The sequence below is a fragment of the Neolamprologus brichardi genome, chromosome 18, assembly GCF_056152115.1.
Source record: "Neolamprologus brichardi isolate AB-2024 chromosome 18, ASM5615211v1, whole genome shotgun sequence".
In the NCBI taxonomy this organism is placed as follows: Eukaryota; Metazoa; Chordata; class Actinopteri; order Cichliformes; family Cichlidae; genus Neolamprologus; species Neolamprologus brichardi.
In genome coordinates, this window is record NC_142121.1 from 8821732 (window position 1) to 8848954 (window position 27223).

General features: G+C 40.4%; 1 protein-coding gene across 1 annotated transcript in view; it reads right to left on the reverse strand.

Annotated features, from left to right (window-relative positions):
* Window positions 1-16291: 16291 nt before the first annotated feature.
* Window positions 16292-27223, reverse strand: part of LOC148097652 (tripartite motif-containing protein 16-like) — a 106313-nt gene continuing 95381 nt past the window's right edge. Inside the window, exon 2 of the mRNA XM_087831695.1 lies at window positions 16292-18453. Within this exon, the coding sequence (XP_087687821.1) occupies window positions 16582-18270 (1689 nt within the window). The 5' untranslated portion in view covers window positions 18271-18453 and the 3' untranslated portion in view covers window positions 16292-16581. The remainder of the gene's footprint in view (window positions 18454-27223) is intronic.

Genomic DNA, 27223 nt, shown 5'->3' on the forward strand with positions numbered 1-27223 from the left:
ATTTGACAAAGAATCTGAATTGACACGTCTCAGTTTTTATATGGCACGAATCAATGTGTTATTTTATCAGGTGGCAATATGTCCTAGTATCCTACAGGATACACACACTTAAGCCAAGCATACTCATATTAGTAAATATGCAAACACATAGTCAGACTCAGGGAGCATCTCGCCACACATTTTTTCTCTCTCTCCCTCTCCTTATTTATGAACAAGTGATGTATTCTCTCCACCTGTCTAAGCGACACACACAGAGTACACCCCTAGTTATGTACTGACATCTATGGGTGCACTAAGATTCGTTACATGGAATGTAAATGGAGCTGGCTCCAGAGAAAAGAGGTTAAAAATATTTAACCAACTCAAAAAACTACAGGCAGATGTTGTCCTTTTACAAGAGACCCACAGACCTCTTAGAGGTTCGAATGAACTTAAAACACCTGAGTTTCCTAATGTGTTCTCAGCTTGTTATAATTCTAGACAAAGGGGAGTAGCAATTTTAATCCATAAAAAAATTAATTTCACAGTACTCGATACAGTTATAGATCCAGAGGGCAGATTCTTAATCATTAAACTATCTATACTTGATAAAAAGCTATGTATTGTAAGTGTATATGGTCCAAATGTTGATGATCCCTCATTCTTTCACGGTTTTTTCAGTGCACTCTCTGAACACTTAGATGGCACACTTGTGCTTGGAGGCGACCTCAACCTTGGACTGAATGAAGAAATGGATAGGCTCAATACAGCAGGAACTCAGCGTAATTGGCAGTCCACAAATATAATCAAACAGTATATGAGCGACTTTGGTCTTTGCGATGCATGGCGCTCCCTTCACCCCACCAGTAAGGAATATACTTTTTTTTCACATGTTTATCACTCCTACTCTCGTCTAGATTATTTTTTGGTCAGCAGCTCACTGCTGAGTGATGTTTCAGACACTGAGATTCACCCTATAGCTGTCAGCGATCATGCTCCTGTATCTTTAACACTAATGCACAAGAATAATACTATGCCAAGTAAAAACTGGAGATTTAATACATCACTGCTTAAAGATGAAGACTTTATTAAATATTTTAAAAAAGAGTGGACTTCATATTTAGACTTTAATGACACTCCCGGAACATCAGCTTCTGTTTTATGGGAAGCAGGGAAAGCTGTGATGAGAGGTAAAATAATTTCTTTCTCATCACATAAAAAGAAAAAAGAAAACAAAAATATTCAGGAATTGGAAAAAAACATCAAATCACTAGAAGAAGCCTACGCGTCCCACCAAGATCAGGAGACATTGAACAAAATACGCAAAACAAAACTAGAATTAAATGAGATAATTGATAGAAAAACAAAATTCTTAGTACAAAGACTACGCTTACAAAATTATGAACATAGTAATAAATCCGGTCAATTTCTAGCAAACCAGCTAAAAATAAATAAAGAAAAAACAACTATATGTGCTGTTCAAGATTCATCTGGGAACACAATATATGAACCGAAACAAATAAACAACATTTTCAGGGATTTCTATAAAACGTTGTATTCACCACAAATAAACCCATCTAAAAAGGAAATTGATCAATTTTTAGACAACATAACTCTCCCAAAATTATTAGAAGCTCAAGCAATGGCACTGGATTCGCCACTGACATCAGGTGAACTCCAGGAAGCCCTGATAAGTATGTCCAATAATAAGGCTCCAGGTCCAGACGGCTTTCCTGCAGAATTCTACAAAGAATTCTGGACGATTCTAGCACCAGTTTTTTACAGAACGTTGTTAGAAATCAAAGAAAAGGGCAGACTTCCATCAAATATGAATTCTGCAAACATTAATCTCCTGCTAAAACCAGGCAAAGACCCTGTATATCCCTCAAGCTATCGTCCAATATCCCTTATTAATGTAGACCTCAAAATAATCTGCAAAGCTCTCTCAAAGAGACTAGAGAAAATAACCCCCCTCTTAATTCATCCTGACCAAACTGGTTTCATAAAAGGTAGGCACTCATCAACAAATACACGTAGATTACTTAATTTGATAGACTACTCATACAGTAAAAACCTTGAAACTACAATATTTTCCTTAGATGCAGAAAAAGCGTTTGACAGAGTTAACTGGAAATTTCTATTTGCAACTTTACACAAATTTGGTTTTGGATCTTCTTTCATCAACTGGTTAAAAATATTATATAATTCCCCAACAGCTTGTGTCAGAACAAATGACCAGACATCCTCCAGCTTATGTCTCCTGAGGGGCACCAGGCAGGGATGCCCACTCTCCCCTTCACTGTTTGCAATTTTTATCGAACCACTAGCAGCAGCAATTAGACAGAATTCAGCAATTAAGGGCATAAAATGCAAGAACGTGGAACATAAAATCAGCCTTTATGCTGATGATGTGTTACTCTTTCTCCAAAATTCACAAACCAATATCTCTGGGGTGATTGAATTGATAAACTCTTTTGCAAGAATATCAGATTACTCAATTAACTGGTCAAAATCTACAGTCCTTCCTATTAATTGCTGCTTCCATAATTCCTCTTCTACTCCACTGCAATCGGGAAATATAAAATATTTAGGTATTAATATTTCTCCCAAGCTTGCAGATCTAACTAAATTAAACCATACCCCACTTTTAAAGAAAGTAGAAGGTGATCTGGCTAGATGGAAATGTCTACCCATATCACTCATGGGAAGGGTTGCTGCTATAAAAATGATGGTATTACCAAAAATAAATTATTTATTCTCAATGATCCCAACTAAACCGCCGCAAGATTGGTTCAGATCTCTAGATTCATATATGTCCAAATTCCTTTGGAAAAATAAGCCCCCACGTATAAGCTTAAAAACACTACAAAAGACCAAGGATAAAGGAGGATTAGAACTACCTAACTTTCAGCACTACTTCTTAGCCAACAGGCTTCAGTTTATCTCAGGATGGCTAAAACATACCCTTTTAGATGAACCTTGGCTAGATGTAGAACAAGCACTTTGCAATAATCTAGAGATTTCAGATCTACCATTTATCAGCTCAAACATCCAACGACATGAATGCTTCAAAAGCATCAACATCAGCTCTTCTCTGACAGCATGGTGGGAGTTTCTGAAGTTGACAGAGTCTTCATTAATCCCATGCAAACGTACACCTATCTGGAACAACCCTGACATATTACAAAACAATAATATGATAAACTTTTCAGATTGGAATGGTAAAGGAATCAAATATGTAGAACATATACTAGAAGGAACAGAATTTATTTCATTTGACAGACTAGTTACACAATATGGGATCAACAAGAAAAGATTTTTAGAATATCAACAAATTAAATCCATAATAAAAAAGAAATTTAAACCGGGTCAAGTTGAACTACAAACACCACCAAGTGTGGTTCAATTCTTTACTCTTAAAACCCCCAAATTACTATCCAAAATATACAGAATGCTTTCTAAAACAGATGAATCAATATCACTTCCTATTGCAAAATGGGAAGCGGATTTATCAGTTAACTTAGACCAAAACTTCTGGTCTCAGATTTGCTTAAAAACCTTTCATCTAATCAAAAATCCCAGTCTTCAATTAATTCAATACAAAATACTACATAGAGTGCACTATACAGGTCATCGGATGTTCAAGATGGGCTTTGCATCTACCAACAACTGCTCACACTGCCAAACCAATTCACCGGACAATTATATCCATGCTCTTTGGTTCTGTCCACCAGTTCAGAAGTTTTGGCGCGAGATATGTGAAGACTTATCAAAGTGTCTGAAATGTAACATTCCAACTTCCCCCTTAGTGTGTTTGTTGGGCAGCTTAGATAATGTCACTTCAGAAAAGAATATAGCCCATATGGTTTTCACTGCCCTATGCATAGCCAAGAAAACAGTCCTCATGAACTGGAAAAATAAAAACAATCTTAATTCTAACCAATATAGAAATTATCTATTAGATTACATTAGTCTTGATACAGCCTCTGCCACCACATCAGATCAATCGCTCTGGGCTCCTCTGATCAGCTCCATCACCTAGTGGGGGTGGGGGGTCATATTTTGGTCTCGCCTTCACTGTTGTAATTGGTGTGGGGGTAGGGTCAGGCTTAGGGCGTCGGGGGGTTCCCCGGGAGCATCTTCCTTGGGGGGCTCAACCCGGGGTAGCGGTCATGGCCAATTAGGGGCTCTGTTGGCTCTTAGGTGACGGTTTCCTCGTGGCTACGTGCAGCGGGGCTAGGGGAGGGTCTGTGCTGACGGATGGGGGTTACTGACCTGGTAGCCTGGCTGCCCCTGGGTGGGTCCGGGACGGGCGTGAGGTTCTGGGGGCGCTCCGGCTCTGGCCTGGGGCCCTGGCCGGGCCTCGGGGGCCTGGGTCCTGGTTGGTGTGTTGCCGGGGTTGTGGGCCGGTGGGTATATGGGGGCCCGCCACTGGCGCGCAGTGCCGCCGGTGCGCCGAGCCACCTGGGGGGCTCTTCAACTGGTGGGGGGAGGGGGGGTTGTCACATCTTGCAGGAGCTTTCCTCTCTCAGGAACTCTCTCTGCAAGAGGGGGAGATACAGGAGAGGTGGAGGAAGATCTCAGCCTGGGCGTCTATTGTCTTATGTAGTCTGGAAGATGAGTGGATGATGGGGTGGGTGCAGTTTTCTCTGTGGTCGGGTTGGGTGGACTGCCCCGGGCTCTGTGGGGCCGGGCGGCGCCGCTGCACTGGGCCCCGGTTCGGATGGGCCTGGGCCCCCCTTCCCTGGCGGGTCGCGGAGTATGGGGGTGCCTACTGGGGTCAGCGGGGGAGCTGGCCCCAGGGAGGGGTCACTTGCCCCTCCCTTCCTTCCCTCCCCATCTCCAGTTGCCTCCCTCTTCCCGCTCCACCACAACCACCCACACATGCAGGGCCTTGGAGTAGGGGTGTGTCACCAGGGTGCAGAGGAGGTAACCCCCCCCTCTGTCCCCTTCTGGCTGCCTCTGCCTCAATTTTATCCCGCAACTTAGACATTCACATTACTCACACTCTCATTACACATACATATAGGATCTTGGGGGTGGGCACGCTACACGGAATCCCAATTACCATCAGGGTGTACACCTCACCCCTGGCGTCGTTGCCCACCTCTCAATTTTAAATACACGTAGACATTGAGGGCTAGCAGGAGGGACTATGCGCTTACCTGCTGCTCTCTGGCAGGTAGCTCCATGCCCTCCTGGGTTTTAAATGCACCTTAGAACACACATACATCAACACTACAATGAGCGGGTGGAGGGAGGTTAGGAGTCTTCTCTCACCCTCGTTCTCTGCGGTCTGCTGGAGCAGGGGGGCTAGGAGGAGGAGTTGGCCGTCCGACTGGGGTCCGGAATGTGGGGCCTCCCTGCTGCTGCGGAGTCGGGGCGGTCTGCTTCTCCCCACCGCAGGGAAAAAGGGTAACACAACCTGGGTCTGGGTGCAGTTCCCCCCTCCAGGGGCAAGGGTACCTAGACCCGGTTTGTAGAGTACGCTTGGGGAGTGTGATTGTGTGTACAGCGTCTCTTTATGTCTGTCTCCACGTTGGTTAAGTGAGGAGTAAGTGCATATGAGAGCATGAGGGTGGGAATGGATGTTTGTATCTGTGTGTGCCTGTATGTCTGTGTCCATATGTCAGGTTGGGTATCAGACGCCACCTCTCTGAGGACAGCTCAGGCCCTCCAAGGTTTGGAGGCCTATCTCCCCCCACCACTTCCCCTGCCGGGGGCGGACTCCCTCAGACATCGGTGCGTTGGTGGTTCTTTGTGTCCGGGGGTGGGCGTCCGGGTACACACCGGCTCACTCCTTGGCGGCTGCTTATCGGGGCCTGGAGCCTGGGGCTCGCTTGGGCCACTTCGGAGGTGGGGTGCCCCCGGCCTCTCGGCCTGGGGCTCGGTCACTCAGGCACAGCTGGCTGCCGGCGGAGCTCACGGGCACGTCGCTGCAACCCCCCCGGCTTCTGCTCCGTGGCTGCTGGGTGACCCCTCATCTGGGACTCTCCTCAGCTCTTTCTGGGACAGTGGCACGGCTGCCCCTCTGTTGGTCTTCCTTGGTCTCTTGTGTTCTGGGGGCCTCTGGATGTCTGGAGTTTTGATCTCCTCCATACCTGCTTCATGCCCTGGAGGACGGGGCAGTGGCCCCCCACACCCTCTAGCAGATCATTACATGAGGGAACCTTTTAAGAAAACAAGCGCGTCCATGCTCACAGGTGTACACACGGGTGATCACACACACAAACTACACCCTTTTTGGCTCCTACCTCAATGCACACTGTGCTGTCGATCTTACGTGCTGCACAATAATGTTTAATATTTAGTATTTACTGTCATATTCCCATATATCATTGTGATGTTGTTTATTGTATTACTCTTGTTTTCTTCTGCTTGTTTTCTTTTTTCTTTCTCAACAGGTGATCCAGGTGATCGATACATGTATTTTTTTTTTTTTATTATTTTTTTTTTTTTTATTTATTTATTTATTTTTTGCTTATTCTGTTGGTTTTTGTTTTTTGCCCTTCTCCCCCATCCCTCTTCTCAACTGTTTTTCTTTCCCTCTTTCTTTCTCCCTTTTCTTTCCCCCAGTCAAGTCTGTCCCGTATTCAGCAAGTGAAAATAAAATAAAGAATAAAAGGTGAATCAAATGGACCATTACGGCAAAGCTGGGATGGTCAATTTGGTAAAGAAAATCCGTTGGGCATCTTTCTTCGCCTTTAGACAATAATTCTGATGGCAAAAGAGCCAAACGGGACAGGCAAAAAAAAAAAAAAAAAAAAAAAAAAAAAAAAAGACAATATGTCCTAGTGCAGTCAGAGGGGAAGAGCCAAAGGTGAGGCACATCAAGCACAGAATAATAATTTTAATCTGAGGATAAAACTCATGTACTGAGGCTGAAAGAAGCTTCAGTGCTCTCAGAAGACTAAAAAGATGGCTAAGGTCAACAATGACTCAAATGAGATTAAACAATGCTGCTGTATGTCCACCAGGAGAGACTGGACAGTATAGATGTAAAACAAATATGTCAGCAGTTTATCTCAGTTAACGAGAGGAGCAGGCATGTGTTTGGCTCCTTCACATAGTGGACATTGAGTTGTTGTGTGGGACACCAGTAGTCCATGTCTGTTGCTGTAACAGTAGTTCATGTTTAGAATAAAACATCCCAGCTCACTGATTTGATCGGGGCAATAGTGCCTAAAATGTTGCATAATTTTGCTGAGAGATCTTTTACTTTGTGGTAATCTTAGACGAGTAGTTTTATGGACAAAACCCACCAGGTCATTCAGTGTTCCCTTAGTGCTAATGTATCAGAGATGTTGGTGTACTATAACTGAACTAATGTTGTTAATTTCTTAAAGTCATTTTCTTTTATTGTCATGACTGTATTTGAAGCTATTTTTATGTTTGTATGATACCTGATTTATATGGAATATGACTGAAGTAAACTAACGTCTAAAATACTTAGTCAGTCATTTGTTTAATAGTAATTTAACATTATCTAATTCACATATAAAACTATGAATTGTGATTTTTAAATGGTTTAAAAGCACGTAGAATAGCATATGTAGGCAAGTATATTTCTCCTTTTTTTTTTTCTTTTTTTTTTTTTTTTATCAAGAAGCAAAGACAAAAAGGAAAAAAAAGAAACAAGGCAGGGTTCGATGGTTGAATCATCCGTCCCCACCAATGCCAAAACCAAATCTATGCCCTTGGTTCAGTCCTCTTTTGGAAGCAGTCTTTAAATGGGGACAAACATTAACTTTTGTCATAAACTGTATAACCACCAGATGGCGATATTAGTTTGTAAGTAATAAAACGGCATCAAAACAAACCTCTAGTCCGACCTGAGACACAGCTCCTGATCGAAGGATTATTTCATGGTGAGGAGATCCTCAGACAAAATGAACTTAAATACAGATTAATAACAGTTTGCTAAAGATGGAAACTCACTGCAAGGACAGAGAACTGCGTTTTTTTTTCACTTTGACATTTTTGTTTTCACATTGAACTTGAACATTTTTCTGTTATTTTGCAAATTCTCCTATTTTATATATTTCAATAGAAAACTCAGGAGAAATTCTTTGGTAAGTTAAACATTTTTTGGCAATAAAACTGTTTCTGAGGGCAAAGCCAAATATTCATCCAATTTCACCACCTGAGAAACATTCCCCACAGCAAACAGGTTTCACAAATTCTCATTTCTCAAAAATCTCCCAAAAGTCTTTACACGTCTCTTCTGTTAATCAGTGTCTAAAAGTGAATCGACACTTTTAAGGTGTATTGCTACTCTCAAGTGTCAGTGAAATATTTAATCTATTTTTACATGTTTTTGTTTTATGAAAGTATGTTTTGTGACCTTCAGTAACTCCATATTGTGGACAAAACCTCCACCAACAGCAGGGAACAGTTTCAATAATTTAACCCTGTCTTGGTCATGATGTGCTGTGCAGCAGACAGAGGCATAAACCCAATATGCAGATACTCAGATGCAGAAGTGAACCTAAAAGGCAGTTTTATTGCTGGACTTGCAGGCAACCATAGTACAAAGAACTTCACTAGGAAGCTGGACTACAACACAGACAAGACACACAGCAAGGGTGAGCTCATGACAAGGGCTGTATCCCAATTCAGGGTCTGCAGCCTTAAAGTACGCAGCCTTAACGGTCCTCAAGGTCCGCGTACTCAAAGACCGCTAAGGCCGGAAGTGCGAGGCTTGTAGGCTTGTGAAATGGGACGTCTAGCCTCCGTCGCGCTGCCCAGGTTGCCTAGCAACCATGATACAAACCGCTGGAAACGTTTCATACAGCTTTGTTTGACAGAAATGAAGGAGAACATATTTTGTTCATTTGTTTCTACATGAGCTCTGTGTGATTTAATAAGTATCTGAGGCTGAGACCACAGGACTGTAAAACATGATTGTTGGGCTTCATTTCTGTACTGAACAGTCATTTAAGATTAGCTAGTAAATAACAATTAGCTAATGTTGTTCATGAGACTAAAGTCATCTCACTTTGGTAATGTAAATATAATATGGCCAATATTATAGTTATCATATTAATCATTATTAGTTATTACAGAAGTGAGTTTGAACTCTGTGTCAAATACTGAGCTTCAGTAAAGATTCAAGTTGCATTTATTTATATTTCCTATCACCTTAAATCTTCACTCAAAGACAAGTATCTTTGACAGTGTATATATAGATGTATCATATATAAGAGACAAATATTGTTCGTTTAATATGTTGGCATTACTAAATGTGGCTCAGCTATAGGAGACAAAAAACTAACAAAATAAAGCAGCAAGTGATGCACACTGAGACTCAGACATGTAAGCTTGATACTGGGGAATAAACAGACCTGGAGACAAAAGGACAAAACACAGATGATAGAGAGACAGAGAGACGACAACAGGAGAGACTAAAGACAACACAAAGATGAGACAAATACAGACTAGACATGAAAAGGGGACAAACATGAACAGAAACAAGAACCAAAACCTAGAAACATAAGCAACAAAACTCAGAGGCTCTCAAAACCTGAACATAACTATTTCATAATTCTGAAGAATGAATAAAATGTCCAACATACTCAAAAACCTGGGTCAAATTCCCAGGAGCATGACAGTCAGACATTCACCTTTTTCATTGAAAGGTATTCTGTAAAGTTCAGTTTTCAGATTCCACTTGAAGAGTCTCTTAAAAGCACCTGAAGGTAACTTCAGATTATCTTCCTGTTTCTAGGGCAGAATGATGGTCTTGTGTTATCAAACCTCAGGCTGGTGCCTCCAGTGTCCATGCATGCAGAAGCTTCTTCTTCATGTGTCAAACCATCCAAAACAGGAGTTTCCAAAGCTGCCGGGGTGCAGTCTGTTCAATGTTTCATGTCATCCCTGCAGAGCCAGAGCACCAGGCCTCCTATTTTCAGTCAAGGAAGGTGAGACAAAACCAGTAACCATAGTGCTCTGTGTCAAATATTTTCTATTCTATTGTTTCTATTCTGTCACTGTGTGTTAACCCTGTGCAGGGTGAACGCTGCCTTTTGCCCAGTGAAACCCGAGGTTGATGGATGTTACTGAGTATTACTAATCATGTCACAGAATCTATAAGACAAACTCATTTTACACTGTGGGCCACTTACAGGTAACTTTGATCATAAGTGGGCCGGACATGTGAAGCTGCACGATTAATGTGTAAAATTACAGAAAAGTTCTTTTAGTTGATTCCCCAGACTGTCCTGTAATTATAAAATATAAAGTCTTTCATTAACTTAAAAATAATGTCCTATTTTTCAATGATTCCACTATTAAAAAAAAGACAAAGATATTAATTACAAATTTAGTGGAAAAAAACAGGAACTTTAATTGTTTAACTGTCACCTAATGACTTTGGTGTAGTATGAATAGCAACTAAGGGGGATTCTTTAAAATGTCATGAAAACCTAAAATTGTTATTATTATTATTATTAGTGATAAATGTTAAAATTCTATGCATTTCACATTTTCCAGTTTCTGGAGGCTGATTCTGGCCCCGAGCTTTATGTTTGAAACCTTTGTTATAAGGGATCTAAATATAATAAATGAGGAATAATCATCGCCTTTATCAGAAAAAATTATATTGCTATACAACATGTGCAGGTACAATTTAATACATTTTAAAAGATTTTTTGCAAAAATTAAGACATAAGTGAAGTGATTATATTGTATTAATAAATAAAATGCTTGACATAAATAGAAATTAATTACAAATATTAATTAATTAATTCATTACAAATTCCTCCAGCCAACCTAAAAAAATACCTTGCAGATAATTTTAGGCCCCTGCAGCTCAAAAAGGATGTCGCCTTATAGGAAAGTCTTATTTGGTTAATCTGCTCTTTATTTTCTCAGTTAATCGCTTCACCGGCTGGTCTAAGGAACTGATCTGTTTCATCCAGCCTTCAGTGCAGTACACACTCCAACATGCACAATGAAGCAAAGCACTAAAGAAAATCTGCAGGATTTAGATTTGAGGAAGCAGAAATAGAGAAAAACTATTCAAAACTAATCAAACAATAAACTCAGTCATTAAAATTGAAGCAGATTAATTTTCTGGCTGTAAATTAACTGATTCATCTCATAATCATTTGAGTTATTCTGCTGTTTTTGTTTTTACTGAATGAACTGAGTTTGACAGAGCAGGTGGATTTAAGTAAATACTTTCCATTTTCATGTATAAGCTTTAAACTGGAGATGTGCTGATAGGACTGGAGGAGAAAAGAGCTCGTCTGTAGTCTGTGGCTTCTGACTCTGACAAACTCTTTGAGCTCCAGGAAAAAACAGATGTTTATACCTCTGGAGTCCTCAGCAGGAACTGAAAGACTGAAGATTTCTTTCATAAAACTGAGCAGGCACTGAGTCGTCTCCAGCTACGGTACATTTCTCATCTGCTCTGAGCTGCTTCTCAAAAGCCTGCTGATGGATTAAATTTCCTTTAATTGTAGCTAAAGGCGCTGACTTTTTGTTGGATGCGACAGGCGCGATCTAAAGCGACTGTTGCCGTAAACGCCTTTATTTTCCATAAACCTGCAGAGGTTGAGCTGCAGCTGTCTGCAGAGGCACGGTCATGTTAAAGCTACATCTGATAAAATGAAGCGTTCACAGCAGCAGCATGGGGATGTGCAAAAGTCTCCTCAGCTTCTGCCTCAAAACTTTTAATACTCAGTGATAAAGTTTTATTGAGAAAGTGACAAACTGGGTCACGTTCTTTTCTTTTTTACTTTAAGTACAGCTGCATGAAAAAAGTTATTTATACTTTATTAAGTATATTTTACCGCTTTCTGATTGTAGCACAAAAAAGAGATTAAAGATAAAAAGAGTCATTTATGGGAAATGACAGAGACAGACACCTTTTTATAGGCTCACTGTATTATTATCAGTTAAAACCCAGCAGCGCTGTCACCAAAGCACTTGCTCATAAAGGTCATATGATTGTTGGGGTTTTCTCTGTTTTCTGTATTATTGTAGGTTCTTTACTTTACAATAGAAAAGGCATTGAGGCAACTGTAGTTGTGATTTGGTGCAATATCAATAAAACTGAATTGAATTGATAAAAAATCTCTTAAATACTTTTAAACTTACTTAAAGAACATCAATCTCTAAGTAAAAATTAAATTCCAGAAAGAAAGACAACATATTTCAGTCGTCTGGCTCATCGTGACAGGTTTGATGAGCCCTGTGGTGTTCAGGTGTATAACGTGGTGTTCAGGTGTATAACGTGGTGTGGAGGTGTGTCTGCAGCAGCACCGAGGTCCTCAGCTGATTTTAATTTCAAATATGTGTCTTGGGCGTAACTTTGTTTATGGCAGCCTGTGTGATTCATGCTGTATTCACCTTGCACGCTAAGGTGCTGGCCAATTAAATCACCAGGAAGGCCGATGAACACCCGCCAGGCTGCATAAAGTTGGATTAAAATCTGCTGCAGAACATAACTGTGAATTCTGACAGCCAATTTCACATGTTAGTGTTTCAGTCACTAAAGACTGGCAGTAAATGGAAATGTCAAATGATTCATTACAAGGAGCTGCCAACTTTAGAGGCTGGTTAATCGAGACAAATCTTTTCCTTCACTCAGGTTAGCTAGTAGATTGTGGCTCAAGCAGTGAACACATGTTATCTCTATTCGGACTTTCCCAAGTGTTCTTTATCTCTTTGCTCTTGCTGTTTTCTTTTATTAAGCTGCTTTAATCTCGTCCCAGCTGTGGTTCAGGTGGAACAATTGGTACCAGTCACAGGGTCAGTGGATTGGTCCACAGTTTCCTCCAGTCCACATGCCAAAGTATCCTTGGACAAGACACTGAACCCCAAGTCCATCAGCGTGTGTGAATGTTGGCTAAAGCCCTCAGGCACAGATAGAAGTGCTGCATGAACGTGTGTGACTGGGTACATGAGACATGTAGCAGAAAGTGCTGTGAGTAGACAGGACCTATGCAAGTACGACATCATTTACAAACAACCAACACTTTTCATTTTCACTTTTTTCACTTTCATTGTGTTTTTATTTTGCCAGGGTGCATGCCTTATTTTCTCTCATCCAGTGTTATGTTGATTTATTCATCATTCAGTCTTATGTGGAGTTCAGGTCCAGAGATAATAATTGAGGCCAAACGCCACTTTTAACATTGGATATAAAACTTTCTTTTTTAATAAAAAGGGCAGTGATGCTAAACCAGCCTTTAGTTATGCTGCTATCTCCTTAAATCTAGTGTTGCTAGCTATTTCCCAGGCTAACTGCTGCTCAGTTCCCCAAAACAAACAACCACTGAGGCACAACTCAAAGTTAAAAATGTGCTCTGATGAAATGATCAGTTTGGCTGGACTCTCTGCTGTTGCAATAAAGTAATAATGTCTTAACATCCATCCAGGGTTTCTGGAGATGAGAGGATTTAGAAGTTAGCAGTGAAATAGCTCAATAAAGGAGAATCCATGTTCTAGTATTTCTGAAACAAACAAACAAAAACATGGAAAACCATCTAAACTTTGTATGAAATGTAAGGAAAGTTGTGTCTGTTCATTTATTTCTTTGTTGTAAAAATGCTTCTTGGCAACAAATCTTATGTCAGTTTACCTAATATGACATATGTAGTAGCAAATAATAAATAAATAATAACCTGTGGTTTGCTTACACTTGATCTACATGCAACTATACAAACATGTGAGGATTATTATATTGACTGCTTGATCTACTGCAGTGACAACACTGAGGCCTCAAACCTGTCACGATCCTGGATCATTGACCCAGCGTTTTCAGTTTTCTTGTGTTTTGATGTCATTTTGTATTATGTTTCATGTTTAAGTCGTCTTTGGTTAAGTTGATTCTCTAGTGCCGAGGTTGTCCCTGTTTAGATTTGTATTAGTTAGTATTTCCCCCCTTGTGTCTTTGCCCTCTGTGTCTCCCTCTGTGTGGCTGTGATTGTCTTTGTTGTGAGTTCTTGCTTCCCTCATGTTTCCTTCTGTTCCTCTTCCTGTCATGTTATCCATGTTTCCCCAGTCATGTTCTCTGGGGCTGTGTCCAAGTTCAGGGGTAGCATGCTTCGAAAGACCCGACCTACCCGGTCCACATAGGGCGGGTCCTTCGAAGGCCGGGAAGGCCTGAAGTGAGCTGCTGTGAGATTGGACAGTCTTCTAGCCTTCAGTAAAGTCTGCACTCACTTCTGTGTTTTTCCGGTCGCTATAGCGCCAAAGCGTGACAACTTTAAAATGGACCCAGAAATGTCGCAGTGACTGAATGATTGCTGGTCTTTCGTGCACATTTACTATATTATATAAAATATGTAAACCAAATCTCTTTGAAACTTATAGAAGAACATTTTCTATTTCTGTTTATTTTCTATCATTCATTTGATCCTGTAACTGATTTGTGTGCATAGATGGCCCTGGAGTGTCCTCAGGGAGAGAGGGAATTAGGACAGGAAGCAAATCAATACAACACAACAACTCTTAGTAATTGCATTTATTAACTTGTGTTCTTAAGGATTATCTTCTTGATATCACACATACATACTTTGTATTTTTAAGTTATCTCATTTCCTTCTGGCCTGCAGGGGGTGACTTTCCCCTGCAGGGTCATCTTCTCCAGAATTGTCCTGATCACACACAACAAATAAGAGACGAGAGAAAATTGTACAACCACCAGATGGCGAAAGAGTCCCACTGCAACTTTAAGCCATGAAGGATGTGTCTTGATGTTTGCTTGTGATAAATCTGCTTTATGTGAGTCTTTTTCAGAAAGTAACAGTAACACAAATGTAAAAGGAGCCAGTTTTTATTTCTTTATTTTTAAATGTACTCACTCAGGATCAGTTTGAAACCACTGGTTGAGACAGTCTGTAGTTTAAATTTATATTATTCACCTGAATGAAATAAATATGAACTCTTTAGAATACTGGCTTCTGATTGTTTGAAAAAAGAGCTTTTGAACTTCAGATAAGATCAAAGATAAGTTAAGGCAACTGCTGCATAACAAACACAGACATTAGAATAAATAATCATTAATAAATATTTAAAAAACAAAAAAGAAGAAAAGTTAAACCTGCAAAATTCAAGCACCCAGAAATTGCCCTCTGTACTGTGATGTATTATATGTTTGGGAAGAGGAACGGTTATTGTTCATCAGCTTTGAAGTGGTGTTCATTATATGTCTTTAATCAGTAAAGTCTCACTTTGCTAGAAATAAATCAATAATAAAATTGTAAACATGCAGCTGTATGTTAGAAGTCAAAGGGTCCTTAAGTCTTCTGTAAATTGACGGGGATCAAATGAAGGACACAAGTATCTGTTCTTACTCTAATAAATGCTGCTTTAATATCCAACAGACTATTTTCCTTCCTCATCAGCAGTAAACAGCTCGACTGCGTCTGTGCATTTGTGTCCTCCATACTTGTTTACACAGACATCTCAGGCTTGATGCCACGATGCAGTGTAGAAACCTGACAACCCTCTGACTCATGTTCAAATGTTCAAGGACATTTCTCAGGATCATGTATGACCCCTTTTTGACATTTGGACTTTCATTAATAATATTTGTGTTTCTGAGTCATTTTTGTGGAGACTTCTGTCCAACGTAGTGTCCAAATGAAGCCTGAAGCTTTTCTTCACCCTCTTGTCAGATGGTCAGCAACAAAACTCTGTTCCAACCAATGTCTGATAAGAGATGAGACACAGCAGCTGAGCAAATGATCATTTCATGCTGAAGACATCCTCAGACAGAATTAAATACATACATAAACACAGCCTGGTGCCAATAACACAGCTAATGACACTGCTGTATCACTTGCTTTACTGATTAAAGACCATATCTGAAGGAAATCTTTGAACACAACAGAAAGTGACCTTTTAAAGCTGCGACACTGATGCTGCATTCAAGGACCATTAAAAACATCTGAAAGGACTTAAGAACATGAAGAAAATGTGACTTGTTTCTCTGTAATGAAGCTGTTTTAGTGAAGAAAGTTGAAAGGTCACAGAGCGACTGCTGAATCTTCTGCTCTAAACATGAACTCTGAACTTTGTGATGCTTCAGGAGGAAAACTGCTTCAGTTATTCTCTCAGATTAGTTTCATATTTTCTGCATCAGATTTGAGTGAGATCCTGGAATGAAGACAGAAGAAAAGACTTTGTTCAAAGTTTGATTTATAGTCAAACCTTCCAGTTTATTCACACAATAAAACATCAACACAATATATGAATTCATTCATTAAAATCAGTTTTTCCTCATTTGTTTGATGATTTTGACAAAAACAAACACAAACACACACACATGGTCTGCCATACTCATAAAGAGAAATGTCGACATTTTTCAATACAAATATTCCAGAAACATTTAGAGGATAGAGAAGTTTACATTTTCATGTGGAGAAATATTTTAGTAAATCAAAATGATGATGAGCAGTGATAGCCTCCATAAACAGTCACAGGAAAGATCTCCTTTAAAAACTCAGAAACATCAAGAGAACAACTAGAAGATGTGGAGGTACCACCCATAATGTTTGACTGACAGCTGATCTCTGTGCAGAAATGATGGAGAGAAAATAAAATGAAACTAAAATACAGATTTAAACCCACAATATGAAAGACTTCAGTCTATTTCACTTTCATCAACTCAGCAGAGTTTTCAACCCACATCCCAGAAGAGTAAGTAAGTACACCATTGGGAAACTTCAGTCCAGCATAGAGCGGCTGAGTGAATGTGGTCTGGACTCTGTGGAGGAGAGTCATGGTTTCAGAGACGCTGTAGAAGGACAAAATACCTGCTCTGTGATCCAGGTACACTCCTACTCTGGAGGAACGAGGACCTGAGACACGAGTTTGGATGTTGTTGTACAAAAATGTATAACTGTTGTTGTTACAATCTAATGACCAAGATTTGTCATTATATCCAAATACACATTCACTCCCTGCTCTGCTGATATTCTTGTATGCGACTGCTACATCAACTCCTCTCCCTCTCCACTCCACCTCCCAGTAACAACGTCCAGTCAGACTCTCTCTACTCAGGACCTGAGACCTATCAGTGAATCTGTCTGGATGATCAGAATAAGACTGTCCAAAAAAATTGAATGTTGCTTTTCTGTTCTCCTCTGATAATAACAGCTGTTTGTGTGCTGTGTTTGGATCCAGTGTGATTTCACATGAATATTTTAAGAATCCAGCTCTGGTCTTTGTCTCTGGTGGATCTGACAGTGAAACATCCACTTCAGTGACTGTCAGTGAGATGTTTGTCCATTCCTCTCTCAGAATGTCCTGTAGTTTATCTCTGACCTCTGACACAGCTGCTGTCACATCCTCAAAGTAGCTCAGAGGACGGATATTGATGCTGGATGAGTCTGTAGACTCACTGAGTGCTGACAGTGAGGGGTAGTTGTGTAGAAACTGGATGTGATCCTCTGTGTGTGAGAGCTGCTTCAGCTCAGCATCTTTCCTCTTCAGCTCAGTGATCTCCTGCTCCAGCTTCTCCTGAAGCTCTTTGACTCGACTCACTTCAGTTTCCTGCTGGGATCTGATCTGCTGCTTCACATCAGAGCTTCTTTTCTGGATGAGATGGATCAGCTCAGTGAAGATCTTCTCACTGTGCTCCACTGTTTGATCAGCAGACTGATTGATGGCCTCCACCTCCTGTTGAAGCAGCTTCACATCTTTCTCTCTGTCCTGGATTCTCTGCTGGATGTTTTGTCGACTCACCTCCAGCTCTCTCTGCCTCTCAGTCCTTTCTGCTGCAGCTGAGACTGTGTCGTGGCCTTTATGTTCATCCACAGGGCAGAGATAACAGATACTCTGCTGATCAGTACGGCAGAACATCTTCATCACCTCATCATGACGAGAGCAGATGTTCTCCTGGAGCTTCTTGGAGGGCTCCACCAGCTTGTGTTTCTTTAATTGAACCACATCATAATGAGGCTGAAGGTGTTTCTCACAGTAAGAGACCAAACACACCAGACAGGATTTTGCAGCTTTTAGCTTGATGCCAGAGCACAGATCACAGGCCACATCTTCAGGTCCAGCATAGCAGTGATCAGCAGGAGCAGCTTGGAGTCCAGTCTTCTTCAGCTCCTCCACTAATTCTGCTAACATGGTGTTTTTCACCAGGACAGGCCTCGCTGTGAAAGTCTGTCTGCACTGAGGGCAGCTGTAGATTTTCTTCTTTTCCTCTTCATCCCAGAAGCTTTTAATACAGTTCATGCAGTAGCTGTGTCCACAGGGAATAGTCACCGGATCCTTCAGTAGATCCAAACAGACTGAACAGCAGATTTTTGTTTGATCCATTTGATTCATGTGCTGTGCCGTTTCACCGTCTCTCAGTGACTGTCAGACAGTTTCACTTCCTCTGAACAGAAACAACCTCTGTGCTCTGAAGGGAAACAGATCTCTGCTCTTTTTCTCCTCCTACAGGAAATGAGGCTCACCAGCAACTGCATTTACACCATGTTGTTTAGACCCATCCTGATACAGACACATCTGTGAAGGGAGGCACTAAAGAAATATGCTGGCAGTGACAAGAGCCAGGGTGTGGTTTGTTTATTACAAAGTATTAGAGCCTCCTTAAGATAAAACTACTGATTTTGAGGTTTAAGTTCAATTTTTTTTCCAGGAAATAGTTGAAGTATATTGAGATTACAGTTGTTGTTTCAAGATAAACTACCACGGCTACTGTACCCTCAACAAAATGCTTTATATAGATGAGTTAATGAAAGCATACTTCTCGATCTATTTTAGTTATAAGAAAATAATTTTTCTTTCGCCACATGAACATGTAAAGAGTTTTATTAAATTCAGTTCTTTGTATTTTTTTGGCGGTGAAGAAAGACTCACAGCTCAAAGTGGTCTAACTCAAAAATGATCTTTATTTTGCATTCCTGGGAATGGGGAGCTGTTAGGCGCTCTCATGCACCCACAGCTCTGAAAAAAAATCACAAGATGACTCTGTATGTCTTGTTCGGCTACGTCACACACACACCCTCAGTTTACTCAGTTCCTCTTTCTTTGTGTCAGATTTCCGGTGTAGCTCTGCACTAAACTTCCTCTTTTCTTTACTTCTCCTTTCTAAAGTCTGTTGCCAGGGAAACTTGTCACCCTTTGACCTAGTTCTTCTGGTTTATAAAGGCCGGTGGAAAACATGGACGACGCGACAGCTCCCCAAAAATGAAGCCAAAACGTCTCTATCGCCCCCTGGTGTCTGGCTGCAGTATAGGTCATAAACCCCGCCTCCTCCATGTTAGCGGATGGGACTGGGGTCAGACTAAAATAAATTAATTCTCCTTAGATAATTTTTTTCCAAAGATTCTTTCTTTTGTTATCAATAGTTCTCATCACGATGATTGATGTTCAAAGGGTCTCCTTTCCCATAAGTCTGATTCTAATTCCTACCGCAGTGATGTTAAATTGGGGTGAAACGTCATCATAAGAGCTTTGACTGACAGCTGCAGTCACGGAGAAACTTGCGTATCTCTGTTCGCGAAAAGCAGATAGAGCGTAGGCTCTGAGGGGACGCCCAGCGTTTACGCTACGAAAACACGACCGAGTGTTTTAACCTGACAGCCTGAGGTGTTCTTCAGTAAACTGGACTACCCGACAGAAGGACCCGAGGCCCTGCTGCACTTTTTCGGTAAGTTAAACGTGTTTGTAAGCTAATCCGTAACTACCGTCCTTAGCTAGCTCCTGAGACCTAGCTAGCTAAAATGAGCACTCGGCTGTCAGGGTTCGTTTAGCTGTGCAGGTGAATGAATTTACTAAAGAAATCAAGAGAAACGCCCCGCGCTGCTCAGTCACTAATTACTGTTACTGTACTTTTATTACAAGTATTATACTGTTAAAGCAACAGGCTGCACCCTGCTTCAGCTCCTGTGCAGAGCCGAATATTAAATATGTGCAAACAACAGCATGTTTTCAGTCTCTTGCCACATCTGTAAAGACAGTAGCATTTTTTTTAAAAAGCTTGTACTTCAGTAACTCCTCATTAATCAGGAACTATGGATTAAAGTACTGTAGTGTACTGTAATACTGAAAAAAATGTAAGAGAAGAACTTCAGATCCTGAGTGTGTGAGGACAGAAGAATCAGCTTTATTTCAATATTGAGGGATAAAATTTATATCTGAGTTTGATGGTTCTGTTGTCTTTGTGATTACAGGAGCTGCCCTCAGATTCAGACCTCAGCACCACCCAGTGACAGCAGACAGATCATCCAACATGTTCACATGTTAACTGTAAAATGAACTGATGAAAACAGTACAAAGGTTAAAGTACCACACGTGCTGTAGTGAAAGCTGCAGCTGTTTTATTGATAAAGTTAAAGACAAAAAAACAAAAGGATTAATCACTCATGTAACTGTGTCACTATATATCAGCATTAACAGGACCTCAGTTTGGTGTTTCACAAAGCTGCTGATCTCAGACCTGCACAGCTTCTGTTATAAACACTTGATGTACTCAGCTGCATGAAGAGCATATGAGATTTTCTCTAACACAATTAAATAAAACCTGATGAAGGTCAAAGGTCGTCACTTGTATGTTGAACTACAAACTTGTCATCTGGAATTTTTTCAGTTTTTTTACACATAGTGTGTTATTTACCATGAAGTGATTCAGAGTTATTCATACCAGAGTAACCAGAGAGGATCACATATTTTTAAATATATAACTTTCTACAGGACTGAATATAATATCTTTATGTAAAAGTCCGGAGCCTCTGGGGAGTATCTGAGTATTTATAACATTACACAAACCAAAGGTCTCATCACAGTGTTCATGAAATGCTGGGTTTATCCATCTCCTGGGGCGGGCCTACGGAGGAGTGCTGAAGATTTCCCTGTGAGGGAGCTGCTGGTGAAGATCATGAGTCCTGCTTGATCAATGCCATGAGCTTCAGTCTTCCTGGTGTTTCTTAAATGATGCCTCTTACAGCGGGTCAACAGAACTTCTGGCACAGGACAGCTGTGATGAAAGAAAGGGAAGAAGTTTCTCCAAACCTCTGGACCCAGAAACCCAGCTTGGTCCTGATGGTCTCCCTCACTAGTTTCTCTCCAGGGTGAATGTAGCTGTAATATGGACTCTATTATTAAATGAAAAGAACAAATTAGACTACACTACTGAAACGTTCTGCTGATGTTTTTAAAGTCTCCATGTTACCAGGCTGTAGAGGGCTCTGAAGATTTAAAGAGTTTTAGATCCATGACACTCACAGTCTTATGTTAAAATCTCAAAGGACAGCATTATATTTTTGATATTAACAGTAACTCTGGGCCTCCGTGGAGTGTGCAGCTGATCTCATCGCTGTCTAAAAATACATAAAAAAAACATAAGTGTTGAAGACTATTAAGAGTAGCAGGTGTGTAGCATCGCTAACTAGCTAGCAACAAGCCTCCAACACAGTGCGTATGCTAGCGGCTAATCCACAGGTGTCGGACTCCAGGCCTCGAGGGCCGGTGTCCTGCAGGTTTTAGATGTGTCCTTGATCCAACACAGCTGATTTAAAGGCTAAATGACCTCCTCAACATGTCTTGAAGTTCTCCAGAGGCCTGGTAATGAAGTAATCATTTGATTCAGGTGTGTTGACCCAGGGTGAGATCTAAAACCTGCAGGATACCGGCCCTCGAGGCCTGGAGTCCGACACCCCTGGGCTAATCTAACTAACGAATTAACAACAGCGATTTTAGATGTTTTAGGACTATAAGATGATAAGCTGTGTGTCTTTTTTATAACAGTGACATGGTTGTATTTACCTTAATTAAACGAGTCGTCAGTCGCGGTAAACCAGCAAAAAAACTCGAGCAGCCGGGCTACGTAAAAAGTGTAGGGGGGCGTGTTTGCGGTCACGTCCAGCGGGTGTGTGGGCGGGAGCGTTACACATGTCGCTCCATCTCAAGTCACTCCTGCGCAGACTCTGGCTCCAAATTTGCAAGATGGCAGCCTCCACAAGCGGGGTATTTTGGCTTCATTTTTGCACAATTGTTGCACACTTGTATTAAAATGAATTGAAACCAGTGTGGCTTTGTGAGTTCGCCTTTACTGCATCTGAAAATATATACATTAACATAGCACAACTCTTATAGGCGCACTGCCTTATGGGTAGTGGCTGGGCTTATTTACTCCCGCTAGAGCTGCTCATTTTAGGGGATACTCCCTCTTGTGGTGTAACGGAGGAATAACTACCCTTCCTGCACTGTCATTTTTGGAGACTGGGGCACACATTATTTTACCACAATCAAAGAAAATATATATTTGAACAATCAGACCATCTAACCAACTATAATATTGTAACTAAAGATTATGGGGGGTGTCCTATTTTGTCCACAATGTCTTTCTTGTCCTTACACAATGGTAGGAGGCGGGGTCGCGTCGTCCATGTTTTCTACAGTCAATGGACTGAACATACACACACCCACAACCACCTACACACACAATGGACAACTGTACCCTCAAACACACAATAATAACATGGACTGAACCACCACTCACAACCACCAGCACTTTATAGCCTCTGTAGAAATTATCCACATATCTCACTTATCTTAACTGTTCTGTGTAAATAATCATTCTGTACATACGATAATTTTTAATCCTACAACTGTTTATAACTTGCATAGTTCACATTTCTGTATAACTGTATATCTCAGATTACTGCATAGTTTATTTCATATTTATATCCTGTTCATAGCCTGTACATACTTATAGTTATAGAATATTCATAACATACTTCATACCGTGTACATTATAACATACCATAATAGACCCATTTCTGTATTATACTTACACATCTACATTATTGCTAATATATATTGTAATATATCTATATCACGGCTAAAGCACTTCTGGATGGATGCAAACTGCATTTCGTTGCCCTGTACCTGTGCATGTGCAATGACAATAAAGTTGAATTCTATTCTATTCTATTCTATATGGATATAATTCACTTCATGCAGTTTCTGTAAGTCTACTTCAGTTAGATTTGTCTTCTTCTTTTCACATCAACATTAATTGTTTCCAATTCAAATACAGAGAAATACTTTCTTTAACTTTATAACTGTGTTTGTTAATTACTATTTATTCTTTTTTATTTATTTTGTGCAGCTTCTTTTATTAAATCTTACATTTTGTAAGTCAGACATTCTCTGAGATTAGTGGCTCCAGTGTGTTGCTTCATGTTAGGATGCCCTGTAGCAGCTGGGTTCAAACAGGAGGATTGAGGCAGAGATGAGGTGCAGACCAACCATGTGTTTATTCACCAACATTAAAAAAAATAAATAAATAACAAAGCATAAAACAACTCCTATAGCCCAATCAACATTCAGTCTGACAACAATAACCAGCTGATCATACTTCTTGTGCCAGAGTATAGTGACACCACCAGAAATTATCCCACAAACCACCCTAGAGCTCAGATTAGTGGTGGATTCACCAACTCCATGAAAGTCGTTGTGCAAACAGTTCAGTTCTTCCAGATCTTGCTTAGGTAAAAAAGTTTATTGAACACACAATATATCACAGGACGTCAAACGTTTATCCACAGTTAAACAGCGTGATTGGTCAAATTCACTGTGCCCAACAGATAATCCTCGGGCATTAAAGGAGACAATATTGATGCTCACTTATCCCAACGTGTCATGGGCCCCCCACTGCTCATCTGCATACAGTTGATAGTGAAGGACAATCCCATACTGGGTTTGTAATGGGGAAGTCTAAACTTGCACCCCGCCCCGCACACACAGTACCACGCCTGGAATTCTGAATCTATCTTTGCCGGATCGTCACCAGTAATGTTGTGAACAAGCAGAAATAACGCAGACAACAACTCATGTACATGCTAAATGTACCCTACACGCTTGTGCCTTAGGAGACTTTGTGACTATTAATGCGTTCAGAAAGAACTTGGATGTGTGTTTGGCACAACATTTTAGTCCATGTAATGTAATGTGCATGTGTTTAAGCTAGGCTAATCATTAAGTCTGGCATTAAGATGTGTGTATTAGCTATTAATTTATTTTTTATTTTCATAAATTTCACTTTATAAAACACAAGTTTTATAAAGATCTTCAGTAAAATCAAGAAAAGCAAGCCTTGTGTGGACTTATTTTGTTCACTGGCTTTCTGGCTTCACATAGTCATGTGTCGTGACAACAGCACATGAAATTATGTTATTCATATATATGTGTAAATATAATGTGGGGTTGGGGTGCTTGGACCAAAAATGCAGATTTTTTTTTTGTCCCAGTCCAGCCCAGTAGTGGGACATGGTTCCAGCAACTCTGATGGTGACGGCCCGTTTGAAGCTGAAGCTCTGGCACATGAGTCAAAAAATCAGCACACTGCTTCAGAAACGCTGCTGAGGCTTGGTTTGACTGAACAGAGTCACGTGATCAATGACGTCTGAAGCTTCATTCAGCACGTCACTGCTTCAGTACCTGATTCAATGATTTATAAGGAATTGAACCATTGGTGGGATTTGTGCTGTGTTTTGGTGATTTTGTGAGAGTGAATCAGTGTGTGACATAATTATAGACATGGAGCCAGGAAGAGAGGACGCTCTGCCTGTTCCTGAATAAAAACCAGTTCATCAGCATTTCTGCTCCCAGGTCTAAAATGTACATAAGAAATATGATATACACATAATTATAATGATATAACTTATAGTATATTATATATAAACGTACCAGTCTGCTGGTTAATTACATAATCAGGTGGAGGCAGTGACCTCACAACCTCCTATAAGCTTTAAGTTAAGGTTACTTTATTTATACCCACAGGTAAATTTGCTTTACAGAACAATGATAGCATTTGGCCTCCCTTCACAAACACACACACCTAATGAAACCTGACAAAACACATATTTAGTAATTAAACAAAATGAATCAAATCAAAAACACTTCTTATTGAGTTCAGTGACAGCAGCAGGGACAAAGCTGTTTTTATAATGCTTTGTCCTGCATCTTGGAACTAGAAACCTCCGTCCTGAAGAAAGAAGCTAAATCCACCCCGTAGAGGATGGGAACCATTTTTAAGGATTGATTAAGCCATCTGTGGTACCTGTTTAGAGTACAGGGAGTCTAAACAGGCCTGTGACTCATCTATCAGACGACTGGACCATCTCACTAACTAATTCAGTGAATTTTTCTCTGTGACAGAGGTCTGACTGAACCATGCCACCAAACAAAAAGATAAAACAGACTCAATAAAAGAACAATAAAACAAAGTTAAAATCTTTCGCTCGATGTGGAAATGAGCAAGTTTCCTGAGGCAGTAAAGGCACTGGTGACCCTTTTTACAGACCGACTTGCAATAAAAGTTCAGTTTTTCATTGATTATGGTCCCAAGATATTTATATGATTGCACTTGCTCTATTTTCTGACCTTTAATTAAAGTGACTCTGTGCCCATTTTGTTTTTTCCTAAAATCAATAACCATATCTTTGGTTTTAGATATGTTCAATTGGAGATAAGACTCCTCCCACCACTGAACAAAGTCATCAATGATTGGACCGTGGTGAGTTTCACCCTCTTTCAGTAAGCTGACAATAACAAAGTCATCTGTAAATTTAATGATGGCCCTGTTTTCATATCTGCTCTGACACATGTTTGTAAAGAGAATGAATAATAAGGGCGATAAGAGACACCCTGGAGGAGAAGCTGTGGAGGAGAAAAGTTAAAAAAGTTAAAAGATCTAAAATCCAGCAAACCAGGTTTTTCCTGATTTCAAACTCTTCTAAAAGTCTTTTCATTAAAATATGGGGCTGTATTGTATTAAAAGCTGAAGAAAAATCAATGAAATTAAGTCTTGCAAAAGTCCCTTTACTCTCTACATGTTTAAGAATCAGATTTAGTCGAGTCAAAAGCGCGTCCTGCACTCCTCTGTTGGGCCTGGACGCAAATTGCATTGGATCCAGCTGATATTCAATCTCTTCCATAATCACATTTCTGATGATTTTTTCAAAGACTTTCATGACAACTCAGGTGAGGCAACAGGCCTGAAGTCATTCAGGACGTTTGGACGACTAGATTTAGGGACATGAACGACGACAGCTTCCTTCCAAAGCGAGGGCACATTTTGTATTTGAAAGGATTTATTAAAAATAACCTGAAATTTAGGACTGAGCTCTTTAGCACAAGATTGAATTAGGCGGCACTAATGTTATCAGGGCCCTGGCTCTTGTTCACATTAACTGTATGAAAGGCCTTTTGGACATCGCTGAGTTCAGTGATGAAGTGTTGAGTATCTTTCAGTTTCTGTTTCAGTTCAGAAGAACTAAAACGAGCATAAAGCATATTCAAATCTCTGTCTGGCTTAAAACCGTCTACAATGATCTGACTGCTGCTCTGGGGATTTTGAAACCCTGATATGGTTTTCATACAAGTCCAGGCAGACCCAAAATGTTTTGCAGCAAATTTGCTTTCAAGAAGGTTTTTGTAGATCTGTTTTGCTTTCAAGAGCTCGATTTTCAAGTCTTTGGTGACTGCCTGAAAGTCAGTAACAGCCCCTCTTTAAAAGCCTGTCTCTTTTTCCTTAAACAGGATTTGATGCATTTGGTGACCCATGGCTTATTGTTAGGGTACACTTTAGCACGCTTAAGGGGTATAATCATGTCTTTACAAAAAACTGCATATGAGCTAACATCCACCAAAGCATCAAGACTGAATAAAAACTTCCCAATCTGTAAATTTAAAACATTCCTGCAAGGTAAGCACAGATTCTTCTGACCACATGATTGATTGATGATAACATCATTTTTTCACCCCCAAAAATTCACGTTCAAAGCAACATATCAGCCCGATATCACACAGAACTGTCACATGAAATCAAACACAAGCTGTCAGCTCTGCAGAGTGGGCAATCATAATGAAGCAGTTCATTATAAGCTGCAGACTCAAGCTGCTCTTCATATATTTGTCCACCAGATGTCACCAAAGAGGACTGTGATGAAAGCTTCGAGTAATGAACCGTTTTTCATTACAAGCTTGGCCAACTGACTACAATCTACAATAAACTAATATGGCTTTTCAATCCTCTCTTCAATCACTTGGTACCACCAGGAACCTTTAAATGGGCCTCAAGCTGCCTGGAGACTGTTTTGTCGTGCACATCAGAGAAACCACAGGTAAGACAATATTATCCAAAAGGTCAGTGTAACAGTATTGTTTTCCACCAGCTTAACCAAACTTCCCACACTAACTGAAATTTATTTTCCCAGGCAAACATTAAACAGCAGCAGCTGGAAAACTGGAAAACCTAAAGCCAAAC